The following is a 23,184-nucleotide window of genomic DNA, read 5'->3' as shown; positions in this document are numbered from 1 at the left end:
TTTTAGATGCTGTGAATTATTTATTATCGTTAGCATTTGCTCTAGGAAGCCCTCCATTTCTTCTTTCTTTAGCATTCCTGCAAGCCATCTGCACCTGTGACCAATGTGCACTCAGGCCACCATTCATATCGTCCAGTGAAACTTGGGACTGCCCAACTGGACCTGCTCTAGTCCCAGGGTGGGTTCCAAGTGCCTGAGTGCAGAGAGATTCAGTTGTAATAGTTTGGGGTATTTAGTTAAATCCCTTTAATGTTCAGGTTTAACTTAGTCTACAAGTTCTAAGGAGATGCAGATATCTACCACAATTGGGTTATCTAGTGTTGGATGCTCACCCCGCCCCCGACCTCCCGGGTAGGAAAACAAATATATACATACTATGTATTAATGGTGCTGGTTGCTGCCACCGCACTGCCATCCTCTGCTACAACGGAGATGTGGGCTGTGCCGTGGCTATTGGGCGTGTAGAAATCAGGCTCATAGTAGTCCGCTGAATGCGTTGTGTTGTCTGTGATCTTTAGTCGGAGGCGCTCAGCAAAATACTCTGACGTCATGTTCTGAACAACCTGTTGAGAAAAAGATGGAGTTACATACGCCCTTGTTACTTTGTCCAATGAAAGCAGAAGTAGTTCAGTGACCAGGGCCCTGAGCTATTTTTACACTTGATACGGAAGACGAATAACCAATCGTAACCCTTCAATATTGACTTGAACAAGATGGTAAATGCTGCAGCTTATGCACAATGGCTTAAACAGATGAATGCCAGGAATCAGTAACAAGGATCCAGTCAGGCTGCTTTATGTTAGCACTCGCTACAATTTACGAATCAAAGTGGTGAATGTCATTGACTTAAAATTATGAATGCCAATTATCGCCAACGACTGATGAATGTCGGGACTCACTGAAAATTGATGGATGCCCGGACTCAACCACAAACACCTAATGAAGCTGATAAACATTAGCACTCATTAAGACAGACTTAGTAGAGATAATTATTTTCTATGTGAAGCATTATGGGCTTATTCAATCTGATCAGTGCCATAGTTACATGTATCAGAGTGATTAAGTCAAAATGTGTCGGCACTGACATTCATTGTATTGCTTAATGTCATGTTGATAAATCCTGCCATGCATCGTTTAGAAGAAAACCAATGTTTGCCCTGCTTGATCAACATGATGAATTTCAGGAGTCGCCAAAATGGGGCCAAAGTAGCCAGTCCATGCAAGGGTTCCCCAGCCTGGACATAAGCAACATGATAAATTATAGGACTCCCCAATATGAATTTAATCAAGCCAATGAATGGCACGATCCCCCAACGCAAACTTAATCAACACGCTAAATCCCAGGAACCCCTCATACTGCAGTTAGATTTATTCAAGCTGATGACTGCTGGAATATAAGGATCAAATTTAATTGGATTTATTTAATTTTGTACATATATGGTTGTAAGAAAGCCGATGCACGTCAAGGCTCATTAACAACATGGATTTCATTAAGTTGTTGAATGGAATGTTTTACCGTCTCAAAAAAAAACACAAGCTGGTAAATGTCAGGACCATGGTCTTAAAAATGATAAGAAGTCACTGACTGCAACATTGACTTAACCAAGATGACAAATGCCAGGACTCGACGACTGGGATTTAATCCCAAGTGGCCTTGCATGTATCAGCTTGATTAGGCCCATTTTATTAGAGCTTGGTCATACAAACAAGAGGTACCGGTGTATTATATGCAGGGGTAGAACCACTCTGGCAGTAAAGCGACAATTATACAAATAATTCTACACACAAACATAGTAGAATCAGTTTCCAAAACTAAAATAGAGTGCATGAAATATTTAATACCTAATGAGCACTTCAAAATTTGATATTTTATCAATAATTCTGATAAGAGCTTGTACTAGATTTGGATGCGTCATTATTTGTGTAGTTGTTACAGTATGATCAACCTGATGAATGCCAAGACTCACAATTAATCTATGTTTACTTTGGAAATCTCATAGTGATCCAATAGAAAACAGAAAACTATTAAAACCATCAATGAATAACAAATCTTTTTATTGAGGTAACAAAACAAAGACTCACCAACACGGGACAATCAATCAAACTGGTGGATATGACGATTCCTCAATATTGAAGTAATCAAGCTGATGAAAGTGACATAGCAACAGTGACTTAATGAAGTGAATGCATCACAGTTTATCACTGTTGACTTAGCCAATCTCCTGGGCATTGCACATTACCAACATCGCCTTTATATGGATCATCCGCAAAGGACTTAATCAAGTAGTCAGTGAAGACAGATATAGATGGAGTCATAAACATGAACGTCAGCACTTACTAAGGAGAAGAACATCAGTTCTCACCAATCTGGACTTAATCAAAACAATGAACATCAGAGATCAACAACGAGTACTGAACCAAGCCAATGATTGTCACTATACACCAGCATCTATCCAAGCAAGTCATGAAAGACTTGCACATATGGATTTAATTAGGCTGATGAAGATCGCTACTCACCAAGATGGACTTCGTCAAACTGATGATTGTTGGAGTTTACCAGCATTGACTTGATCGGAGTAAGGTATCCGTTTACCAACACTGCATTGTCAGGGACCATCAAAAATGTATTTATTGAGTTTTGCACTTCATGATGTTTCAATATATTCATCTTTTGATACACAGTTACTGGAATGTATGAACTGTGCATTTTAAAATACTGTAGAATTAGGACTTTGTTGTTTAGATTAGTAGCATTGACATCCTCCTATGACCAGTGGTCTCTATTTCGTTATTATTGTCAGGGGGATTTAATTAAGGAGATGATTGTAGGTAATGACAAAGATAGACTGTATCCACCACATGAACAAGTGACCAACATGTTAATAATTTGGTGCGTTTTGTATCATCTTATGTTGTTGCACCAACTCAGACCCCTTATATCAGAAGAATATTGCACGACCATTGTAACAGCTGAACCGTGTAAAATGGCACACTTCAGCTCATCCCAAATGAGTGAAACCATGTAAGAACATCACAGTTACACAATAACATTAAACAGAGGCACTAGGCAGATCCTTTGCTGTCCAGGCAGCCAGGTTGTGGAATGCTCTCCTGAGAAAATCTGCCCTATAGAAGACCTCTCTATCTTTAGGTCAAACGTCAAAACCTTTGACTGATTCTGGAATGGCAACAGTAGACCCCTCTGGTGATTTGCCTTCTAACTTATTAACATTACACAGCGATCATCCCGCTATCCATGCTGTCATGCACTCACCACAGTTTTCCCTCCGGATCGGCCAATTTCTTTTACACAAGTGTCATGTTTGGACACACTTTCCATCATCCCTTCACCCAAACCAACATATTTACCTGCTTACCCCTGTTCTTACAAGCACATAAAGAACTGTGCTGAATATTTGAGTCCAGTTATCACCTCTTTAATAAATTCCTCATATATTAATGCTACAGTTCCCATGGCACTAAAACAGGCCTGGGTCACACCCATAGTAAGAAATACAATCTTGCCCCCCCCCCCCCAGCTTGTCCTAATCATATACCTATTACTAATGTTCCATTTATATTGAAAGTGCTAGACAAGGCAGCCTCTGTACTACTGAGTAAACATGAAGAGGATTATAATCTGCTGGGCCGTCGACATATGGGATTTAGACCACCAATAAACACCGAACTTGCCTTGATCTTTATCAAAGATGTGCTCCTGAAAATCTTTGATTATTGAGACTTTGGCCTTCTCGTGGTATTGGACCATTCATCAACATTTGATACATACACTGGATCACAGTATCTTAATCAAACACATTAAAGAAGTAGTCCAAATAGCTGACAAGTATATCAAGTGGCTATGTTCTTTTTTAATAAACAGGATATCCAGAGTAAAAATACATCCTCTTTGTTCTTCTTCAGCAACAATTGAAAGTGGTGTGTGCCAGGGCTCGTTAGTCTCCATTGCTTTTTAATATTTACCATAAACCCCTTCATGACTTCTTGTGTAACGCTTGCATTATATTTCAGAACTTTGCCGATCAGCTTTAAATGAGGCAAAGACGTCCATCCAGGCCGTCATTCTCAATATCCAGAATATCTTTGCTAAAATAGAATCGTGGATGGCAGTTGACTCTGTGGGTCTAAACTATAATGAGACAGATCTTCCATTAGAGTCATGTAAGAACCCTCCATCATCCCTTGTTGCCAGAATCCCCAATAGCTTCAGTATCATCTAAGAACCCTCCATCATCCCTTGTTGCCGGCATCCCTAATATAAGCTTCAGTATCATCTAAGAACCCTCCATCATCCCTTGTTGCCGGCATCCCTAATATAAGCTTCAGTATCATCTAAGAACCCTCCATCATCCCTTGTTGCCGGCATCCCTATTATAAGCTTCAGTATCATCTAAGAACCCTCCATCATCCCTTGTTGCCCGCATCCCTAATATAAGCTTCAGTATCATCTAAGAACCCTCCATCATCCCTTGTTCCCGGCATCCCTAATATAAGCTTCAGTATCATCTAAGAACCCTCCATCATCCCTTTTTGCCGGCATCCCTAATATAAGCTTCAGTATCATCTAAGAACCCTCCATCATCCCTTGTTGCCGGCATCCCTAATATAAGCTTCAGTATCATCTAAGAACCCTCCATCATCCCTTTTTGCCGGCATCCCTAATATAAGCTTCAGTATCATCTAAGAACCCTCCATCATCCCTTGTTGCCGGCATCCCTATTATAAGCTTCAGTATCATCTAAGAACCCTCCATCATCCCTTGTTGCCCGCATCCCTAATATAAGCTTCAGTATCATCTAAGAACCCTCCATCATCCCTTGTTGCCGGCATCCCTAATATAAGCTTCAGTATCATCTAAGAACCCTCCATCATCCCTTGTTGCCAGCATCCCTAATATAAACTTCAGTATCATCTAAGAACCCTCCATCATCCCTTGTTGCCAGCATCCCTAATATAAGCTTCAGTATCATCTAAGAACCCTCCATCATCCCTTGTTGCCAGCATCCCTAATATAAACTTCAGTATCATCTAAGAATCCTCCATCATCCCTTGTTGCCAGAATCCCCAATATAAGCTTCAGTATCATCTAAGAACCCTCCATCATCCCTTGTTGCCAGAATCCCTAATATAAGCTTCTCTGGCTTCTTGTCCCCAGTCAGCAAAAAAGTTAAAACGTTGGGTGTCCTTCTTGAGTCCACTTTAACAAGGATCCTCCAGATCAACGATTAATTAATGAAAGATACTTTTTTTTTATTGTAAACAAAGAAGAGAGAGAGTCGGGGGTGGGAAAGGGGAGGAATGACCAAGTAAGAAACATTTATAAAAACATAATAAATTAAAGTTTTGCTATCAATTCGGAGTCAGAATTCTGTTGCCAATTATATTGGGTTCGCAGGACTAGGAGTGGACAAGCTGGACCCATTCGAAGGTTATAACATTGAGCACCAGATTTGAGATATGTGTCAATGAATGGTATTAGACTTGTATTGGTTTGCAAAATAGGATCACACAATGGTGTACCTTAATTCAGTTTTAAACTGATAGAAGAACTAACAGGGCTTGATGGACTAGCACCATTGGAATAGGATCATGGAGTGCATCATTAAATATTGTATCACTCGTGACACTTTAATGAAGAGGTGTCACTTGACGTTTCTGGTTAGGAATATAATTGGCACCGGATTGCATGGTTGTGTGATTGATTAGCGTACAGAGTGTGACTCCGAACTGATTGCAAAACTTTAAATTTATTATGTTTTTTATATATTAATTTATAAGGCTACATCGCCAACTTCATCCATGACTCTCCGAGGCACATTGCTCCACTATTGCTGGTAATTATAGGGGCCAAGCTAGATTATTGCAATTCAGTATATGCTGGCCGCACTCCTATTTTTTCTCTAAAATCTCTCAGGTGCTCCAAAATGGGACAGTCCGCATAATCATTAATACCCCACATCGTGCTTACATCACACCTGTTCATAAGAAACTGCACTGGTTTTCTGTGAAGGACAGAATTTCCTGCAAACATTTGGCACTGGCACATAAATCTGGGCCTCATCACCAGTTGGGTGTTATCTGGGCATAATTAGCGTTGAGCAGTATTAGCATTAACGTCAGGCTTAGTCACGCATAAACAGGCCAATCAGTCGGCGGACACGTGCACACGTCCCAGCCGTTAACGCTAATACCGCTTGACCCAAATAACACCAGGAAGTGCATTAAAGCTCAAAATTCCATCGCAAATAGCGCTAGCAGCCAACACCACACCTGATATTAGCACAGGAAATGCGTCACCGCCGGGCCGGGAAAAACTGCAGTGCCCATTTTGGAAATCAGAATCCATACAAAATTGGAGCCCCTGGCAGCCATCCAGAGCAGCTGAACACCCAGAATATCACAGGAGCGTGCAAGGGGCAAGTCAGCCCAGGTTCGGCTCCGTAAACTGAAATGTACGGAGTCCGAGCTCAACGTCCTTGTGGAGGAGGTGATGGGGCACTATGACGCGCTGTATGGGGCCCGCCAGAAAAAGACTACCTCAAAGCGCTGCAACCACATCTGGGGCACCATCAGCCAGAAGGTGTCTGCAGTCGGGCCTTGTCCCCAAGGATGGGGAAGACTGCAGGAAGCGGTTCAACGGCCTGCAGGTTTTTTCGAATTCCACTGCTCACTTTTACCCCACCCATAACCCTTTCCTTTTGAGCTGAGCTGATTCATGCAAAGTACATCCATTGAACTTTTTCCACTGCGCTCCTTCCCCGGAACTGAAGGTAAAGCAGGTTGATCAATTGTTTGGTGATAATGAGGAGGGGAAACTTCCAGCATGCTACGGGACGTGTTTCCCCCACATTACCTCCAAACTCTTAGTATGGCAGTGTGGTAAATGTGGTGGGGATTCCATGACCTTCTCTTTTTTCCCTCACTACCATACTAGTAACAAGTACTACAAAGTTCTTTGTCAAAGGAAAAATACAAACATGCAACATTTTCCTTACTTTCTGAAGTATTGTATATGTTCCTACTTTTCTGCAGTAATATAAAATCTGCTTTGATGCATAGCAATTGGATATTCTGACTCTTCACCGGAGAAGTCCCCAAACACAGCCACCCACTCATGTGCAAACACAATTCACACCAGCCTACCTCTGTGGTGTTTTCAAACCGGGGGTCTCCCAGCAGGGTCCTTTTGGCAAAGGCAAAGCGAAAGGCTTCCAGAATGCGATGGTACGTCAGCGCCTTGTTGTCTATGGTTTTAACGCTCTCACTTGTAAATTGAAACCCTAGAGAAGTAAGCCACAGATGAGGTTAGTCTAGACCTATGGGATATTGAAGGAACAATGAACTGACCCAAGATGGCTACAACACGAACTGTTAACTAGATCGAGATAATTTATTGGGCTCAGTGACCGCTTCAGAGATGTGTGTGCAAAGCTCAGGTCTGAGGAGGGAATCTCAACTCACCCATCAAGCATTCCAGTTCAGGTAAAATGAGTACCAATGAGTTCAATGTTAAAATCATGTATTACAAGCAACATGCTGGGAGGAATTTCACTGTGTTCCAGAAAGGATACTCCAGACACAAGAAGTATGATTCAATGTTTTATTAAATAAGCTTCACAGGCCTCCAGTTTAATGGCCGGGTCATTGAGAAGGTATTTTCTAACCAACTGCTTACACAAAACGAGTAACTCGGTCTGTGCTGGAATTGCCAATCTGTCTTCTGCCACCCCAAATGCAGCACTGAAACAGCCACCAGTGATTTCTATCTTTCTTAATCATGGTAGATATGTACTTTGTATGTGTGAAATTCAATGTGTGAACGATTTACATGTTAAACAAATGCACTAATAATGCATTTGTTTCTCTAGTGCTTTATGGCAGATTCTACCTGCTTCTAAGAGCTGTAGTAGCCTTTAATACACAATGTACTGGTACTCAATGTATCCACCTCAGACGGATGAAAGAGGCGAGTGCTTAACATCTACCCAAGAGAAAAATAAAGAGGCACCGCCTCTCACCTACCCTTCAGAATATTTAGGATGAGCATGAGGACAGGTCCACTAAGCGGGGCGTTGGGACTGTACATAGTAAAGTCCCCGATCTGTACGTGGAGAGGGTTTTCGGTCAGTTCGGCTGCGTAGTCTCGCAAATCTTCTGCTGTGATGATCCCGCCTGCAGGAGACAGACAGTAGCCGAATAATGGGCTCAAATTAAATCCAATGCACTCATGTAAACATTAGGTAAGTAAAGTTTAGTAAAGCACAGTCTGTGAACAAAGTGTAAAATAACTGCAAAGTAAAGAATACAAAATGTAGTCTGTAAACTACTGTTTGTTAAGTTCCTAAGGTACAGGCTCTAATATACAGTTCTGTAAACAAATCAGTTTAAAAAAAGTCTGTAGTCTATAAAAATAATCCTTTAAACATTCTTCAATTTAAAGTGAAGCACAGTCTGTAAAGTATACTGTGTAAAGTTCAGTCAACAGAGTGCAGTTCTGCAGAGTACAATTTAGCAACGCAAGCTTATGTAAAGTACTGTCTGAAAAGGACAGACTTTAAAAGCAGCCTGCTAACAGTCCACTTCGTTAAATAAATACTAAACATGAGTAGAATGTAGCACTCAGTGAAGAGGAGTCTGCAAAACATATTCTAATAAAGTAGAGTGCGTGGAGTAAAGTTTCTGGGCCTCATTTTGAGTAGTGAATATTTTTCAAAGAAATGCCACATGTGTAATTGTCATTGCCACAGGTTGTAATTTATGAAATCAGTTTGTTTGAATATTTTCAGGATTGCCAATAACAGATGTCGATTTCCAGAAATTCAAAATGTAGTATTTCTGAAAATCTGCATGGATTATTTTTCTATTTTGTAATCCCCTTCCGCCCTCGTTTTGAGGCTGGAACTAGACTGTGTACAGTAAACACTACTGTTCAATTTGTATTAATACAGAAAAGGTAATCTTTCAAACTTTTCTGTTTTACGGCACTTTTCAGTGACATTTGTAATATCATCCGACACAGGATGTACCCTGTGCTGCACGAGATGATACGGTATTGACAAGCAATGCTGGTAAAAGCAAACTACCTGCACTTCCCCAGTCTCTCCACAGAGCGGTGCTAGATGCAAACTGCACTACCCATTTGCAAGCTTTTGCCATATCTAGCATGCTGCAGTATTTGCTGTCCTGCAGGGTAGGCCCTCGATGATATCCTTGCTGGCTGCCTAAAGTACTGTGCGGTGCTGAAGATTATATACATGTTTTTGAATTTTATAATCAGACCATTACTAGAGTACAGGGTTGGACATTCTACTTTGTGAAAAGGGAGCAGACTTCTGAAATGGATTTTTATATCTTTATCAGTCCTTGTATGTTATGCAAATGGTTATGACCTACAATTGACTATAAATGGGCTACAGGTAAAACAAAATGATAATATGAACAGGTGCCCAAAATATAATTTTACATAATCTCCAAGGAAGAAAGTCGGCAGACACGAAACAGGGGGTTGATTACAGGGAAAGAGAAAAAGAGAGAAGCCAAGGGAGCGTGGCGAGAACCATTCTCCTAGTTTTTGTAGAACACAAGCTCTCTGTTGTACTTGATCATTCTGTATAATGTTGTTTCAGGGTGTGTAACCTTGTTTTGATGTCTTCCATGCATGTTATTTTAATACTAACTACGAACTGCTAATACTAGTCTCGGGAGGATAGCTCAGGGACACCGCGCTGGCCTTGGTCTTGCACCACAGGTTAGATCCTTGGGTCCCTGCTTAGAAACCTCTGGGTATTAAGCGCATTACAAATAACCAATTATGAATTTGATTATTATAATATTATATTATTATTATAGGGTGTCCTGCTGTATGGAATCGTGCGTTCATCACCTGCAAAGTGCATGGTACGGCACTGAGGTCCTGTGGCCTCTGGCCTCTTGCAAGGTGTGCCTTCTCACCTTTCAGATGGGGGATTCCAGTCTACCCATGATGTAGAGACCAGATAACCCTGGCTGAGTAACCAAGCCTTGATTGCTGCACCCAACAAGGTATTGAATTGAAGTAATAGACTGAAAACTTGTGAGTGCCTTATTTGACCCCTCTACTAACACCCCATCAAGCCTTTATGATCTTTTCAAGATCACTCTTTTTTGTGCAGCGCAACTGCTGGGCTACCTCGCCCTACTGATCCCTCCAAATTTTGTCTGGAAATCCACAATGCTTAAAATTATTAGGCCAGAATGCTGCGAGATTTCTTGGACACTGGGTACACCATTAAAGAAATCCCAAAATGGATTTTAACTTTCAGAGTTTCCCTCACACTGTCTGTCTTTATTATCAGCACACAGGGGGTGAGTGCACCCACAGAATAGGATAATTCGGCACCAGGAAGAGGTGTTTTAGACAGGTGGGGAAGCTCAACTGTATACGAGAAAGTAGAGATGTTGCATACTTCTAAACATGGGCATTCCCTTTGCTTTGCTTAACAGTACACCTCCAAACACTTGTGTGAGATCACCGACTCCCTTCTTCAGCAAGATGATGAAATAGTGCATCTCAGCTGAAATCTTTTCTGGTATCAATTCTTGGGACTGGCGTTACAAACAGAATACAATTCCATGCTCTGGGTAAGATATGGCACACTGACTTAAAACAGACTGGTTGGTACTTTGACATGCAAATTCAATTTACACTTACAGGTGGAAAAACTGTCTCTTAAGATCTGTTCTTGGATGTATGTGTACAGAACAGTGCAGAAGGTCGTTTTCTTTCTCTTTTGAGGTGATGTTTTGTGCTCTTGTGTCAGCAGTGATTACAAATGTCCAGGTGGACTAAGGACAGTGAGGGTGTTGCAAAGTGAGGGATAAGAAAGCAACTTTACTCGTGCACAGCATTTATGTGAAATGTTGATATACACTGCCATAATGATCAGTGAGAACCAAGGTGATGTATATGATACAGCGATATGTAACCCGCGGCTCGCCAGATGTTTTGGCCCACAAATTCCATCATTCCTGTCCTGTATAATCAATGATGAGGGATCATAGTCAAAACCACCTGGAGAGCTGTAGGAGGACTAGCCCTTCGTCAGAGTAAAAGAGTGTATGTGTTCCGCTTACGTCTTCTCTCCTTTTGGATGCTAGTGTACGTGTACAGTACTCTTCTGTAGATCATTGTAATTTGTCTTTAGGTAATTTACCAAGATTCTGTGCCGCCTGTAATTGAAAATGTTGCAGTGCACTGAGGTGTGTGGGACTGTAACCTGCGGCGGTGTGGAGGGCAGTGGTGTTGCTAGGTCTGGAAATAATCCAGGGCTACACTAATGTGGGGATGGTTGGGACTCAGGGCTAGCTAGCCTTTTGGTTGTAGACCCTGAGCTTCTATCCGGGGCAACAACCAAAAGACCCAGGGCTATAACCCCTGCAGCCCTCTACCCCAGCAACGCCTCTGGTGGAGGTGAAAACAACTCTGTTTTGTGCAATGTGTATGTGCATTGTTTATTTACAAGACACAAATGAAGTGTTTTTGGCAGGTTCTAGGCAGTCACCTACGTCACCTAGATGTGTCAGAACCTACTCTAGTGAAGGGTTCCATGATAACCAATTTTACACTAAGGTCTTTCAGTCAGAGTAGCTGAGAAGTGAAGGATAGCATGAGGTTCAGTTAACAAGAGCAACATGTGTTATGAAACATAGGGGTGGTGCAGAGCAGGTAGGTACAAACACACGACTATAAACACAAGCAAGCATCAAGTTCAACACACGACTGCTAAGAATCCAAATGTGTTACCTACCACTGTAAAAGTTAGTCATAGGAGTATACACCAAAAACAGCTAAAGTGGGGGGTTGAAGAAAGGTTAATAGTAGTTTCACATGTCCTAAAAGGGTTAGTATACATTAACACATGAGATCAATGCACAGGAAATCTAGCCCTACCCTTTTCTGAGACTAGTCTGTTACAGGCAGGTGAATTTATCAAACATATTTTTGTAAAAGGTAACTGTAGAAAGGTCCCAGTTACTCCACATGCTGTTGAATTGGTGCACTACCAGTCCCAATGACCTAAAATGGCTGATGGGAGGACTCCTGACCCCCTCCCTAACCACCTTTAGAATAAGGGCATCAAACCAGTGCAGTTAAGGGGGATAAGGGTACTGTAGCAAAGACATTGTACTAAGGCCGATGGATGAGGCCAGTAAGCCTCTCATTAGTAACGAGGGATGGAGGCTCAACACTACATGCCTGCGGAGAATGACATCGGAAGCCGATCCGAGCGGCCATGTTTTCCCAGGAAGCGGAACGTCACATGGTGTTGTGCGGCATGAACACTAATGATGAGCTACAAATTGGGACACAGAGGGTTATTTATTTTAGACAGGAGTCGGGAATATCATGCCAGAGGGACGGGTAGTGCTTCTCAAATCTTTGCGCGTCAGGTGCCGCAGAGAATATAAAAGGGATGGACGGGGGGAGGGCCAGGTTAGTTGGTTGGGAACGCGTTAACAGCTAGGATGCTTTCAGTTTCTTGCAAGCAAATTAATACATTCTTTTGCTTAACCAGCTCCAAAATTAAGACACTTCTTTTTGCAGGACCACACTATCATAAAAGCCAGTTTCATCCAGTTCACATGCACACAGAGCTCTGACCGTTAGTCCAGAGCTGGACTACCATGCAAGCTAATGCTCAATATATGGTAATTCCCAACGTTAAGAGGAAGGAAGAAGTCTGACAAATAAAATGCACAATGAACAGGGCTTGTGTCATGAGGGGAAGCCATTTTTAAAATATGGTACTCAAAGGTATTATCACAGTAAAAAAAAGTGCATGATAGTGCACCAGGAAAAAGGTTAAGAAAAGGGTTAATTGTCTTGAGCCTGTTCAGTACACATCACAAAGTAACTGGGATGTTAAGTAAAGAAAAATTATAGGGACACATGGTGTGCCAGTAGCAGTCCACTGAAGATGGTGTGTGGTTTAATGTAGAAATAAAGGTGAAAATAAAGGGGATACATTCCCTGCATTGGTGGCCATGGAGGCTGTTCAGTGAATCTCAAGTTAAATGAGAAAAGCAGGAGAGTGAGGAAAAAAGGTTTAGTCGCCTCAAAAAATCAACAGGGATAAAAACAAAAAGCAGATATGCTGGGAGACTCCATTGAAGTCAATGGAAGAAAGTTGCAAAAATAAAAACTTTCTTGAGTATGTTAATAAGGAAACATGCAACAACTACACCAACAGAATTGTCGTTTAAAAGTGGGGACGCTGGTGTAGTAACACACTGTAAATACAGAGTGAATGTCCATGCGCAAGGAGACATTACCACACGTGGCCCAGAACCCAATGGCATCCGTGAAGGGATATTGCAAACCGACCTCAAGGGGAACATGGCCTTTGGGGTCCTCACAGGGCCTTCAATGGTCAGGCTTCCTCCTGAAGCACAAGACCTAAATCCAAAAGAAGTGTCCTAGGCACGGCTAAAGGGTTATTAGAAGTGTGTTCATAAACCCATGAACAAGGCTGAGAAATGTCCCAGGCACGGCTAAAGGGTCATTAGAAGTGTGTTCATAAACCCATGAACAAAGCTAAGAAATGGTCTAGGCACGGCTAAAGGGTCATTAGAAGTGTGTTCATAAACCCATGAACAAAGCTAAGAAATGGTCTAGGCACGGCTACAGGGTTATGTGTTCATAAACCCATGAACAAGGCTGTGAAATGTCCGAGGCACGCTAAAGGGTTATGTGTTCATAAAACAAGGCTGAGAAATGTCCTAGGCACGGCTAAAGGGTTATGTGTTCATAAACACATGAACAAGGCTGAGAAATGTCCTAGGCACGGCTAAAGGGTTATGTGTTCATAAACCCATGAACAAGGCTGAGAAATGTCCTAGGCACGGCTAAAGGGTCATTAGAAGTGTGTTCATAAACCCATGAACAAGGCTGAGAAATGTGCTATGCACGGTTAAAAGGTTATGTGTTCGTAAACCCATGAACAAGGCTGAGAAATGGTCTAAGCACGGCTAAAGGGTTATGTGTTCATAAACCCATGAACAAGGCTGAGAAATGGCCTAGGCGCGGCTAAAGGGTTATGTGTTCATAAATCCATGAACAAGGCTGTGAAATGGTCTAGGCACGGCTAAAGGGTTATGTGTTCATAAACCCATGAACAAGGCTGTGAAATGTCCTAGGCACGGCTAAAGGGTTGGGTTATGTGTTCATAAACAAGGCTGAGAAATGTCCCATGAACAAGGCTGAGAAATGTCGTAGTCACGGCTAAAGGGTTATGTGTTCATAAACCCATGAACAAGGCTGAGAAATGGCCTAGGCACGGCTAAAGGGTGCCTGTGAAATGTCCTAGGCACGGCTAAAGAGTTATGTGTTCATAAACCCATGAACAAAGCTGAGAAATGTCCTAGGCGCGGCTAAAGGGTTATGTGTTCATAAATCCATGAACAAGGCTGTGAAATGGTCTAGGCACGGCTAAAGGGTTATGTGTTCATAAACCCATGAACAAGGCGGAGAAGAGTCCTAGGCACGGCTAAAGGGTCATTAAAAGTGTGTTCATAAACCCATGAACAAGGCTCAGAAATGTCCTATGCACGGTTAAAAGGTTATGTGTTCATAAACCCATGAACAAGGCTGAGAAATGTCCTAGGCACGGCTAAAGGGTTGGGTTATGTGTTCATAAACAAGGCTGAGAAATGTCCCATGAACAAGGCTGAGAAATGTCGTAGTCACGGGTAAAGGGTTATGTGTTCATAAACCCATGAACAAGGCTGAGAAGTGTCCTAGGCACGGCTAAAGGGTCATTAAAAGTGTGTTCATAAACCCATGAACAAGGCTCAGAAATGTCCTATGCACGGTTAAAAGGTTATGTGTTCATAAACACATGAACAAGGCTGAGAAATGTCCTAGGCACGGCTAAAGGGTTATGTGTTCATAAACCCATTAACAAGGCTGTGAAATGGTCTAGGCACGGCTAAAGAGTTATGTGTTCATAAACCCATGAACAAGGCTGTGAAATGTCCTAGGCACGGCTAAAGGGTTGGGTTAGGTGGTCATAAACCCATGAACAAGGCTGGGAAATGTCCCATGTACAAGGCTGAGAAATGTCGTAATCACGGCTAAAGGATTATGTGTTCATAAACCCATGAACAAGGCTGAGAAGTGTCCTAGGCATGGCTAAAGGGTCATTAGAAGTGTGTTCATATACCCATTAACAAGGCTGAGAAATGTCGTAGGCATGGCTAAAGAGTTATAAGAAGTGCTCATAAACCCATGAACAAGGCTGAGAAATGTCCTAGGCACTGCTAAAGGGTTATGTGTTCATACACCCATGAACAAGGCTGAGAAATAGTCTAGGCACATCTAAAGGGTTATTAGAAGTGTGTTCATATTAGAAGTGTTTTCACAAATGAACAAGGCTGAGCTGCTAAATGGCATCTCATTTTGGGAAGAGGTAATTTCCAAGGACATTTGCTGCAGGAAAATTGGCCACCAGAAAAAGGTCCTTAAATTGGTTATTGAACGAAATGCGGATTTGACGAACATGTAAAAACTGAATCCCCATTAATGTATTCGAACTGCAAACATGTCATTCTTATTTTTTGCCAAATAAATTAAAATAATTACCAAACATTGTCTTGAGTCTTGATTCAGCAAAAAGGAGCCAAACAGTGTTTCCTGAGCTCGGTAAGAATCCTATGCCCCCAGCTTCCCAGATAGAGCAAGGAGTCCCATGTTACCAAATGGATCCAGTAAAAGCGACCTCCCATCACCTTGCAACGTATGCCTTCCACCATCATCAGCCACTCGGCCTATGTAAAGCTGTACTGCGGCGGTCCCCCTTCATCCCTAAGGCAGAAAGAGGGGCACCAACTAACTGTTGGGAAAGCATGAAAAACAAACACTATAATAAGCCTGGAATTACCCCATTAATCAGAGAAGCGGTACGTTTTTGGAGGTTTTCTAAAGTTGTAATGGCCTGGTACTAGTTTCAAATTGAGAGGGATGGGGAGAGAAAAGAGAGAGCGAGAGACAAAGAGAGAGCGAGAGAGAAAGAGAGAGCGCGAGAGAGAGTGTGTCCCAGAGAGATATGGAATGCTGGGGTAGAGGTCAAGAGAGAGATAGCGATAGTGTCCCAGAGAGATATGCAATGCTGGAGTAGAGGTCATGAGAGAGATAGTGATAGTGTCCCAGAGAGATATGGAATGCTGGAGTAGAGGTCATGAGAGAGATAGTGATAGTGTCCCAAAGAGATATGGAATGCTGGAGTAGAGGTCATGAGAGAGATAGCGATAGTGTCCCAGAGAGATATGGAATGCTGGAGTAGAGGTCATGAGAGAGATAGTGATAGTGTCCCAGAGAGATATGGATATGCTGGAGTAGAGGTCAAGAGAGAGATAGCGATAGTGTCCCAGAGAGATATGCAATGCTGGAGTAGAGGTCATGAGAGAGGTAATGATAGTGTCCCAGAGAGATATGCAATGCTGGAGTAGAGATCATGAGAGAGATAGTGATAGTGTCCCAGAGAGATATGGAATGCTGGAGTAGAGGTCAAGAAAGAGATAGCGATAGTGTCCCAGAGAGATATGCAATGCTGGAGTAGAGGTCATGAGAGAGATAGCGATAGTGTCCCAGAGAGATATGCAATGCTGGAGTAGAGGTCATGAGAGAGATAGCGATAGTGTCCCAGAGAGATATGCAATGCTGGAGTAGAGGTCATGAGAGAGATAGTGATAGTGTCCCAGAGAGCTATGGAATGCTGGAGTAGAGGCCGTGAGAGAGATAGAGAGCTATGGAATGCTGGAGTAGAGGCCATGAGAGAGATAGCGATAGTGTCCCAGAGAGATATGGAATGCTGGAGTAGAGGTCATGAGAGAGATAGAGAGCTATGGAATGCTGGAGTAGAGGTCATGAGAGAGATAGTGAGAGTGTCCCAGAGAGCTATGGAATGCTGGAGTAGAGGTCAAGAGAGAGATAGCGATAGTGTCCCAGAGAGATATGGAATGCTCTAGTAGAGGTCAAGAGAGAGATAGCGATAGTGTCCCAGAGAGATATGCAATGCTGGAGTAGAGGGCATGAGAGAGATAGCGATAGTGTCCCAGAGAGATATGAAATGCTGGAGTAGAGGTCATGAGAGAGATAGCGATAGTGTCCCAGGGAGATATGGAATGCTGGAGTAGAGATCATGATAGAGATGGAGAGCTATGGAATGCTGGAGTAGAGGTCATGAGAGAGATAGTGTCCCAGAGAGATATGCAATGCTGAAGTAGAGGTCATGAGAGAGATAGCAATAGTGTCCCAGAGAGATATGCAATGCTGGAGTAGAGGTCATGAGAGATAGTGATAGTGTCCCAGAGAGATATGGAATGCTGGAGTAGAGGTCATGAGAGAGAGCGAGAGAGCTATTGAATGCTGGAGTAGAGGTCATGAGAGAGATAGTGATAGTGTCCCAGAGAGATATGGCATGCTGGAGTAGAGATCGTGAGAGAGATAGTGTTGAAGAGAGATATGCAATGCTGGAGTAGAGGTCATGAGAGAGATAGCGATAGTGTCCCAGAGAGATATGGCATGGTGGAGTAGAGGTCGTGAGAGAGATAGTGTCCCAGAGAGATATGCAATGCTGAATTAGAGGTCGTGAGAGAGATAGCGATAGTGTCCCAGAGAGATATGCAATGCTGGAGTAGAGGTCATGAGAGAGATAGTGTCCCAGAGAGCTATTGAATGCTGGAGTAGAGGTCGTGAGAGAGATAGTGATAGTGCCCCATAGAGAAATTATGCTGGCGTAGAGGTCATGAGAGAGATAGCGATAGTGCCCCAGAGAGATATTATGCTGGCGTAGAGGTCATGAGAGAGATAGTGTTAGTGTCCCAGAGAGATGTGGCATGCTGGAGTAGAGATCATGAGAGAGATAGTGATAGTGCCCCAGAGAGATATTATGCTGGAGTAGAGGTCATGAGAGAGATAGTGTCCCAGAGAGATATGGAATGCTAGAGTAGAGGTCATGAGAGAGATAGTGTCCCAGAGAGATATGAAATGCTGGATTAGAGGTAATGAGAGATATAGCAATAGTGTCCCAGAGAGATATGGCATGCTGGAGTAGAGGTCATGAGAGAGATAGTATCCCAGAGAGATATGGCATGCTGGAGTAGAGATCGTGAGAGAGATAGTGATAGTGCCCCATAGAGAAATTATGCTGGAGTAGAGATTGTCGTTTGTTCCTTCTCTAGTTCTTCCTCAATGATACAGTGGATGTCATAAGAAGTGACCCCTGTCAGTGCCCCCTGTCTTTCGCCCTGCTCCTTGACCCTTGCAGCCAGCTCCCGTTGACCCCATTTACAGCCTCTTAACAGGAACCCAGTATTCTTTAACAGGTACAAGTGCCAAGTGCTGCTTCTGGATGCACAGTTCATGGAGCCTACTTTACATTTAGCGGCAGGGTGGTCCTTCAGGAGCTTGGCTCTTTTGCGGGCACCCATAAGTCCATGTTCTGTATTTGAAGTGGAGTGCCCTTACAATGCTGCTTCATGCTGCACCACCTGGCCTTCCTGGACCTCTGCTCCATCATAGAGTTCAGAGGCTGGCAGTTGTGATTCCTTTCCATCCCTTTGGTGTCACCCAGTGGCTTAGTCTGCAATGCCTCCTTGCAGGCTTTTTCAGGTAGGAGGTCTAGGGGTCTGGCACAGGTGGGAAGATGCAGAAATGTTGACACTATGGGAAACAACATACAGCCTACTAGTGTGATGGACACAACCTTCCAGTTGGCAGCATACTCATAGTGAGAGAAGAAAAGAGCGTGAAGTCAAATGGTTTCGGGAGGGGTTAATGGTGGTCCCAATTTAGTCAATGAAGGTACAATCTTTGGGAAGGTATATAAAAGGTTTGCTGGTTGGGTGATTCCACGGAAAGGCAAGTTGCTTATTTGGAGAAAGGAAAGGATACAAAAGCAGGCGACATCCTTCAAAATGAGGATGACTTGCAAGGTGTTATTCTTGATGGATAATCAAACACACTGTGTAAAGAACACAGACATACAGTACTTTTTCCCCATGTCAAACTCCACCTCACACAGAAGATGCACAGTGACCTGCCCTCGCTGATGAAGAGGACCTCGCTCTTCCTCAAAGGCACTGAAACTTCTTGGACTTTGGAGATCGTCTCATTTTCAGGGTATATTCTTTTCATGGTAGGTAGTTTTCATCGGCAAACATGCTTTCGCCGGATGTGCAGGTCGGCAAGTGGGCTAAACTATGTGCCATTGCAACAACTGTATCATGCACTACAGCAGTTTGAGTGGCATGATCTGCCTTTAGGTCTTCATTTAGAAACCAGCCCATCTAACAGATCAGATCTTGGTAAATGCTGCATTCAGACTTGGACCTACGTAATGGCGGCACTTGGAATCTTCCCCTTGGTTTTAAGCACTGCAAGGGCCATTGTCACGTCAGGTGTTCCATCAGGCAAGATCATTACCTTTTCATGTGCCACAAAAGGTACTGGGTTTTTGTGTCGATTAAGACACTTCTGTGCATCTATTGCTTTGTACTTGACACGCAAAGCGGACGCAGAATACACTTAATAACCCCAATACTGCAGCTGTGCCAGAACTCTAGGTAGAGCCTTTGGTGTGAACCAAGACACCTGTCCGGCAATGTCATGTGATGGGGGTTCACATTGAGGGACGGGAGGATAGCTCAGTGGCAACGCACAGGTCTTGGAAGCAAGACCACGCTGAGCAAACACAGGTCCGAATCCTAGACCCGCGCTTAGAAGGAAAAAAAAAAGAGCGCGTTATAAGTACCCTGCCCTTCCACAATGAAACTAGCGCCTAGATACCTACGGGTTATGTGCACTGTAAATAAATGCAAAAATAAATAAAAGAAATAAATTAATAAAGGCATTGATTAACACTATTCACGCCAGGCATTCCTGTAGGTTTGGGAAACTCAAGTGCCAAGCACTTTTCAAGGTTGATGTGGCAGGGGCAGATGAGCAGCATTTGGGCATGCGCCTTCTCTGCAGTGGTGCACAGTGGGCGGTAATGGCTAAGACAGAAATGGAATCAAGAGATTGCCAGAGTTACAGTACAAGAGCCAATAGAAACAACCTCCTATCACATTACCACACGCCACATACATGCCAACAGGCCCCATACCTAATACCCTAATGTATAGTGTGTATATCATAAGGATAAGGGCAGGCAGAAAAGACATTAAAGTTAAGAGATTGGCAGAGATACTGAACTGGAGCCACTAGAAACAACATGCTTGATTCACAAAGACTTAATATTATTATTATTATTATTTTTATTATTATTAATGGACAGCGTCTAAGAGCCGCAGAAAACAGAACTGGACCCCAAGAGGGGACCTAGTTTTGGTCATGTTAACCAACAGAAGCTTCATTTTGTTACTAACCCTACCAAAACCTTCAATTTCCCTACAAACACAACACTTAACCAACAAATACAAACACACATACCTTCACCATAGCATCAACTTGAAATCACACAGCAAACTGGACACCCCCGCCGTCATCACACTCATTCATAACACACTATGGGCCTCATCACAAGTCCGGCGGTAACCCTTAAAAGTGGCGGAAACGGAATTAGCGCCTCCATTACCACTCTGCCGGATCATGAGCCGGTGCAAATACCGCCGACTGTAAAACCAGCCAGCGCTATTACAGCCGGCCACACAAGGCGCGAAGACAGCCTCATCACAAGTCCATGTTCGGCGGTATGAGTGCCGAAAACCAGCGCTAATATCTCTGGAAACACAGTGCAGTTAACTCCAGCTGGAAGCAAATGAACACAGGTGCCTGAATTAAGCCACAAGTGATACCAATCCACCCCAGAGGGATACATAAGGCACAATCCTACTCCAAACACTGTCTCCAACACCATGCTGTCACTAGCCACTGTGAGCTGGGACAGGCAGCTGCTCATGTTGCGGCTGGAGGTAGAGAGGCAGGACAACCAGGCCAGGGCACAGGGGGTAGGGGAGAGGAGGAGAGCCCAGGCAAGGTGTGCACCGATCCCCAGGGTTAGGCTCTCTCCTTGGACCCTCACCGACAGCCAGTTGGTAACCCTGTACCGCCTCAACAGGTAGACCATAACAGAGCTGCTTGTCACAATACAGGACGACATAGGGAGCAGGATCAACATCCGGACAGGTGTGCCCCCACTGCTGAAGCTACTGCCGGTCCTACAATTCCTCGGACATGGCACCTTCCAGCACTGAGTGGCCATGATGCTCAGCATGGCACAGCCCACATTCTGCGTGGTTTTGGGCCAGGTGCTTGAAGCCCTCCTGCAACAAGTGCAATGCCACTTCTGACTGCCTACCACCCCATCCCAGGTCCCGCTGCCCAAATGCCAAATGTGATTGCAACCCTGGACAGGACTGTACCCATGTTGCACTTGTGGCCCCCCCAAGGCCCACAAAGCAGTGTTCCGTAACCGCAAGAACTGCCATTCCCTGAATGTGCATGTGACCGGTAAACCCAACCTGTACATCACCCACTGTTGTGTCCGCTACCCTGGTTCCACCCATGATGCCATTGTCCTACGGAACAGCACACTGCCAGGATCCATGGAGAGGCACAGATGACAACGGACCTGGATAGTGGGTGAGTAGAAAAGCCAGCACACATGTACTGTGAAGCACATGCCCAAATGGGGGGGAGGGGATGCAAATAACTACACAAAGGATGGCATGGCAACTGAATGCGTACTTGACCACCACCTGCACCAATGTCAAAGTACAGGCTAGGGAGCATGCACATGTCAGACTTCCTGCATGGAGAAGCTGATGTACACATACAGTAGCAACTATAAACATCAACATAACTACAGGTACCACAATGCAACATGCACTCCACTGCAAAGCAATGGTGACAAATGGTCACATCGCCTCACACAACAACCCTGCCAGTACCACAGCCATGCACGCATGTGTGCCCAGCCCACAATGGTGACCCAACGGACCATGGGAAACCCAGCATGCCACATGCACAGTGGAAATACACTTCCACATGACACCACCATGTCAGCTGCACATGTCACCGACATACACCTCATATGACATATGCTGCAAGGGAACAGGGTGCATGTGAAGCTGAAACAATGCATGATATGAGAGACATCCACAGACATAGAATAGACAAATTGCAAGTTGTCCATTGCCCTGATATTGTGTAAGCCCACCCCCACATCTTACACCGTGACTCATGCCTGTGCCTCCCCCATGCAGGTTATTCCAGATACCCACAGCTGCCCTGGCTAATGACCCGTGTGTGTGATCCACAAACACTGCAGGATATTACCTACAACCACGCTCAAAGCAGGACCTGTGTGCGCATCGAGCCTACCTTCGGCCTCCTGAAGGTACGTTTCTGTTGCCTCGACCGTAGAGGGGGAGCCATGATTTATGCTGCAGAGAAAGTGGGTAGAATTGTGCTTGTGTGTGCCATGCGGCACAATATCTGCCTGAAGAGGAATGTCCACTACCCCCTGAGGTGGACATGCCACCCCAGAGTATGAGGATGCAGTGCCTGTGGCAGAGACAAATGCATGCATTACTAGAGATGATGTGAGGGATGGGAGATTGGCCCGCCAGGGACTGATAGACAATTTCATCTGAGACTTTAACATGGCACAAGCAATGCACAACTGTGTGACACTCGCCTCTATCAATAAACACAACAATGACACAGTCAGGAATGTCCTCGCATTGATGAAGTTTAACGGTTTTGATGTAATTAATTGTCCCAACCATCTGCCTCCCCTCCCACCACCAACTCCCCATCGCACTATGCCCCCTCCCACCACCAACTCCCCATCACATTATACCTGCTCCCATCACCAACTCCCCAACACACTATCCCCTCTCCCCCTCCCACCACCAACTCCCCAGCATGGCCACTCATGGCAAATAGTTTCTCAGAGTCCTTTACAACCGTGCCCCCCAGCCCCCTGCCAGCCCTTGGTGAGTTTGGGGCATATAAGGCACTGTGACTGACACCTCAGAGTGCCCTGTTGTGACCCCTCTGTGGGTGGTGTTGAAGTGGAAGGGATGGAGGCTGTCCCCAGGTTTTGTTGGCATTGCACCTTCTTGGTGGTGTGGAGGGCTCTCCGTGGTCTGTGGCCCTTCTGCAAGCGGTGACACAGG

General features: G+C 44.1%; 1 protein-coding gene across 4 annotated transcripts in view; it reads right to left on the bottom strand.

Annotated features, from left to right (window-relative positions):
• The window catches only part of GGT1 (gamma-glutamyltransferase 1), a 417,662-nt gene that overhangs the window by 71,106 nt on the left and 323,372 nt on the right, over positions 1 to 23,184 (bottom strand). For all 4 annotated transcript variants that reach the window (XM_069619870.1, XM_069619871.1, XM_069619872.1 and 1 more), the window contains 3 exons: positions 8,044 to 8,193; positions 7,165 to 7,301; positions 376 to 563 (listed from right to left, as the gene is read on the bottom strand). In XM_069619870.1, the coding sequence (XP_069475971.1) occupies positions 376 to 563; positions 7,165 to 7,301; positions 8,044 to 8,193 (475 nt within the window). The remainder of the gene's footprint in view (positions 1 to 375; positions 564 to 7,164; positions 7,302 to 8,043; positions 8,194 to 23,184) is intronic.

The sequence above is a fragment of the Ambystoma mexicanum genome, chromosome 10 (genome assembly GCF_040938575.1).
Source record: "Ambystoma mexicanum isolate Mex_15411 chromosome 10, UKY_AmexF1_1, whole genome shotgun sequence".
NCBI classification, from domain to species: domain Eukaryota; kingdom Metazoa; phylum Chordata; class Amphibia; order Caudata; family Ambystomatidae; genus Ambystoma; species Ambystoma mexicanum.
The sequence above is the reverse complement of the archived record's forward strand: the minus strand, read 5'-3'. Positions and strand labels throughout refer to the sequence as shown.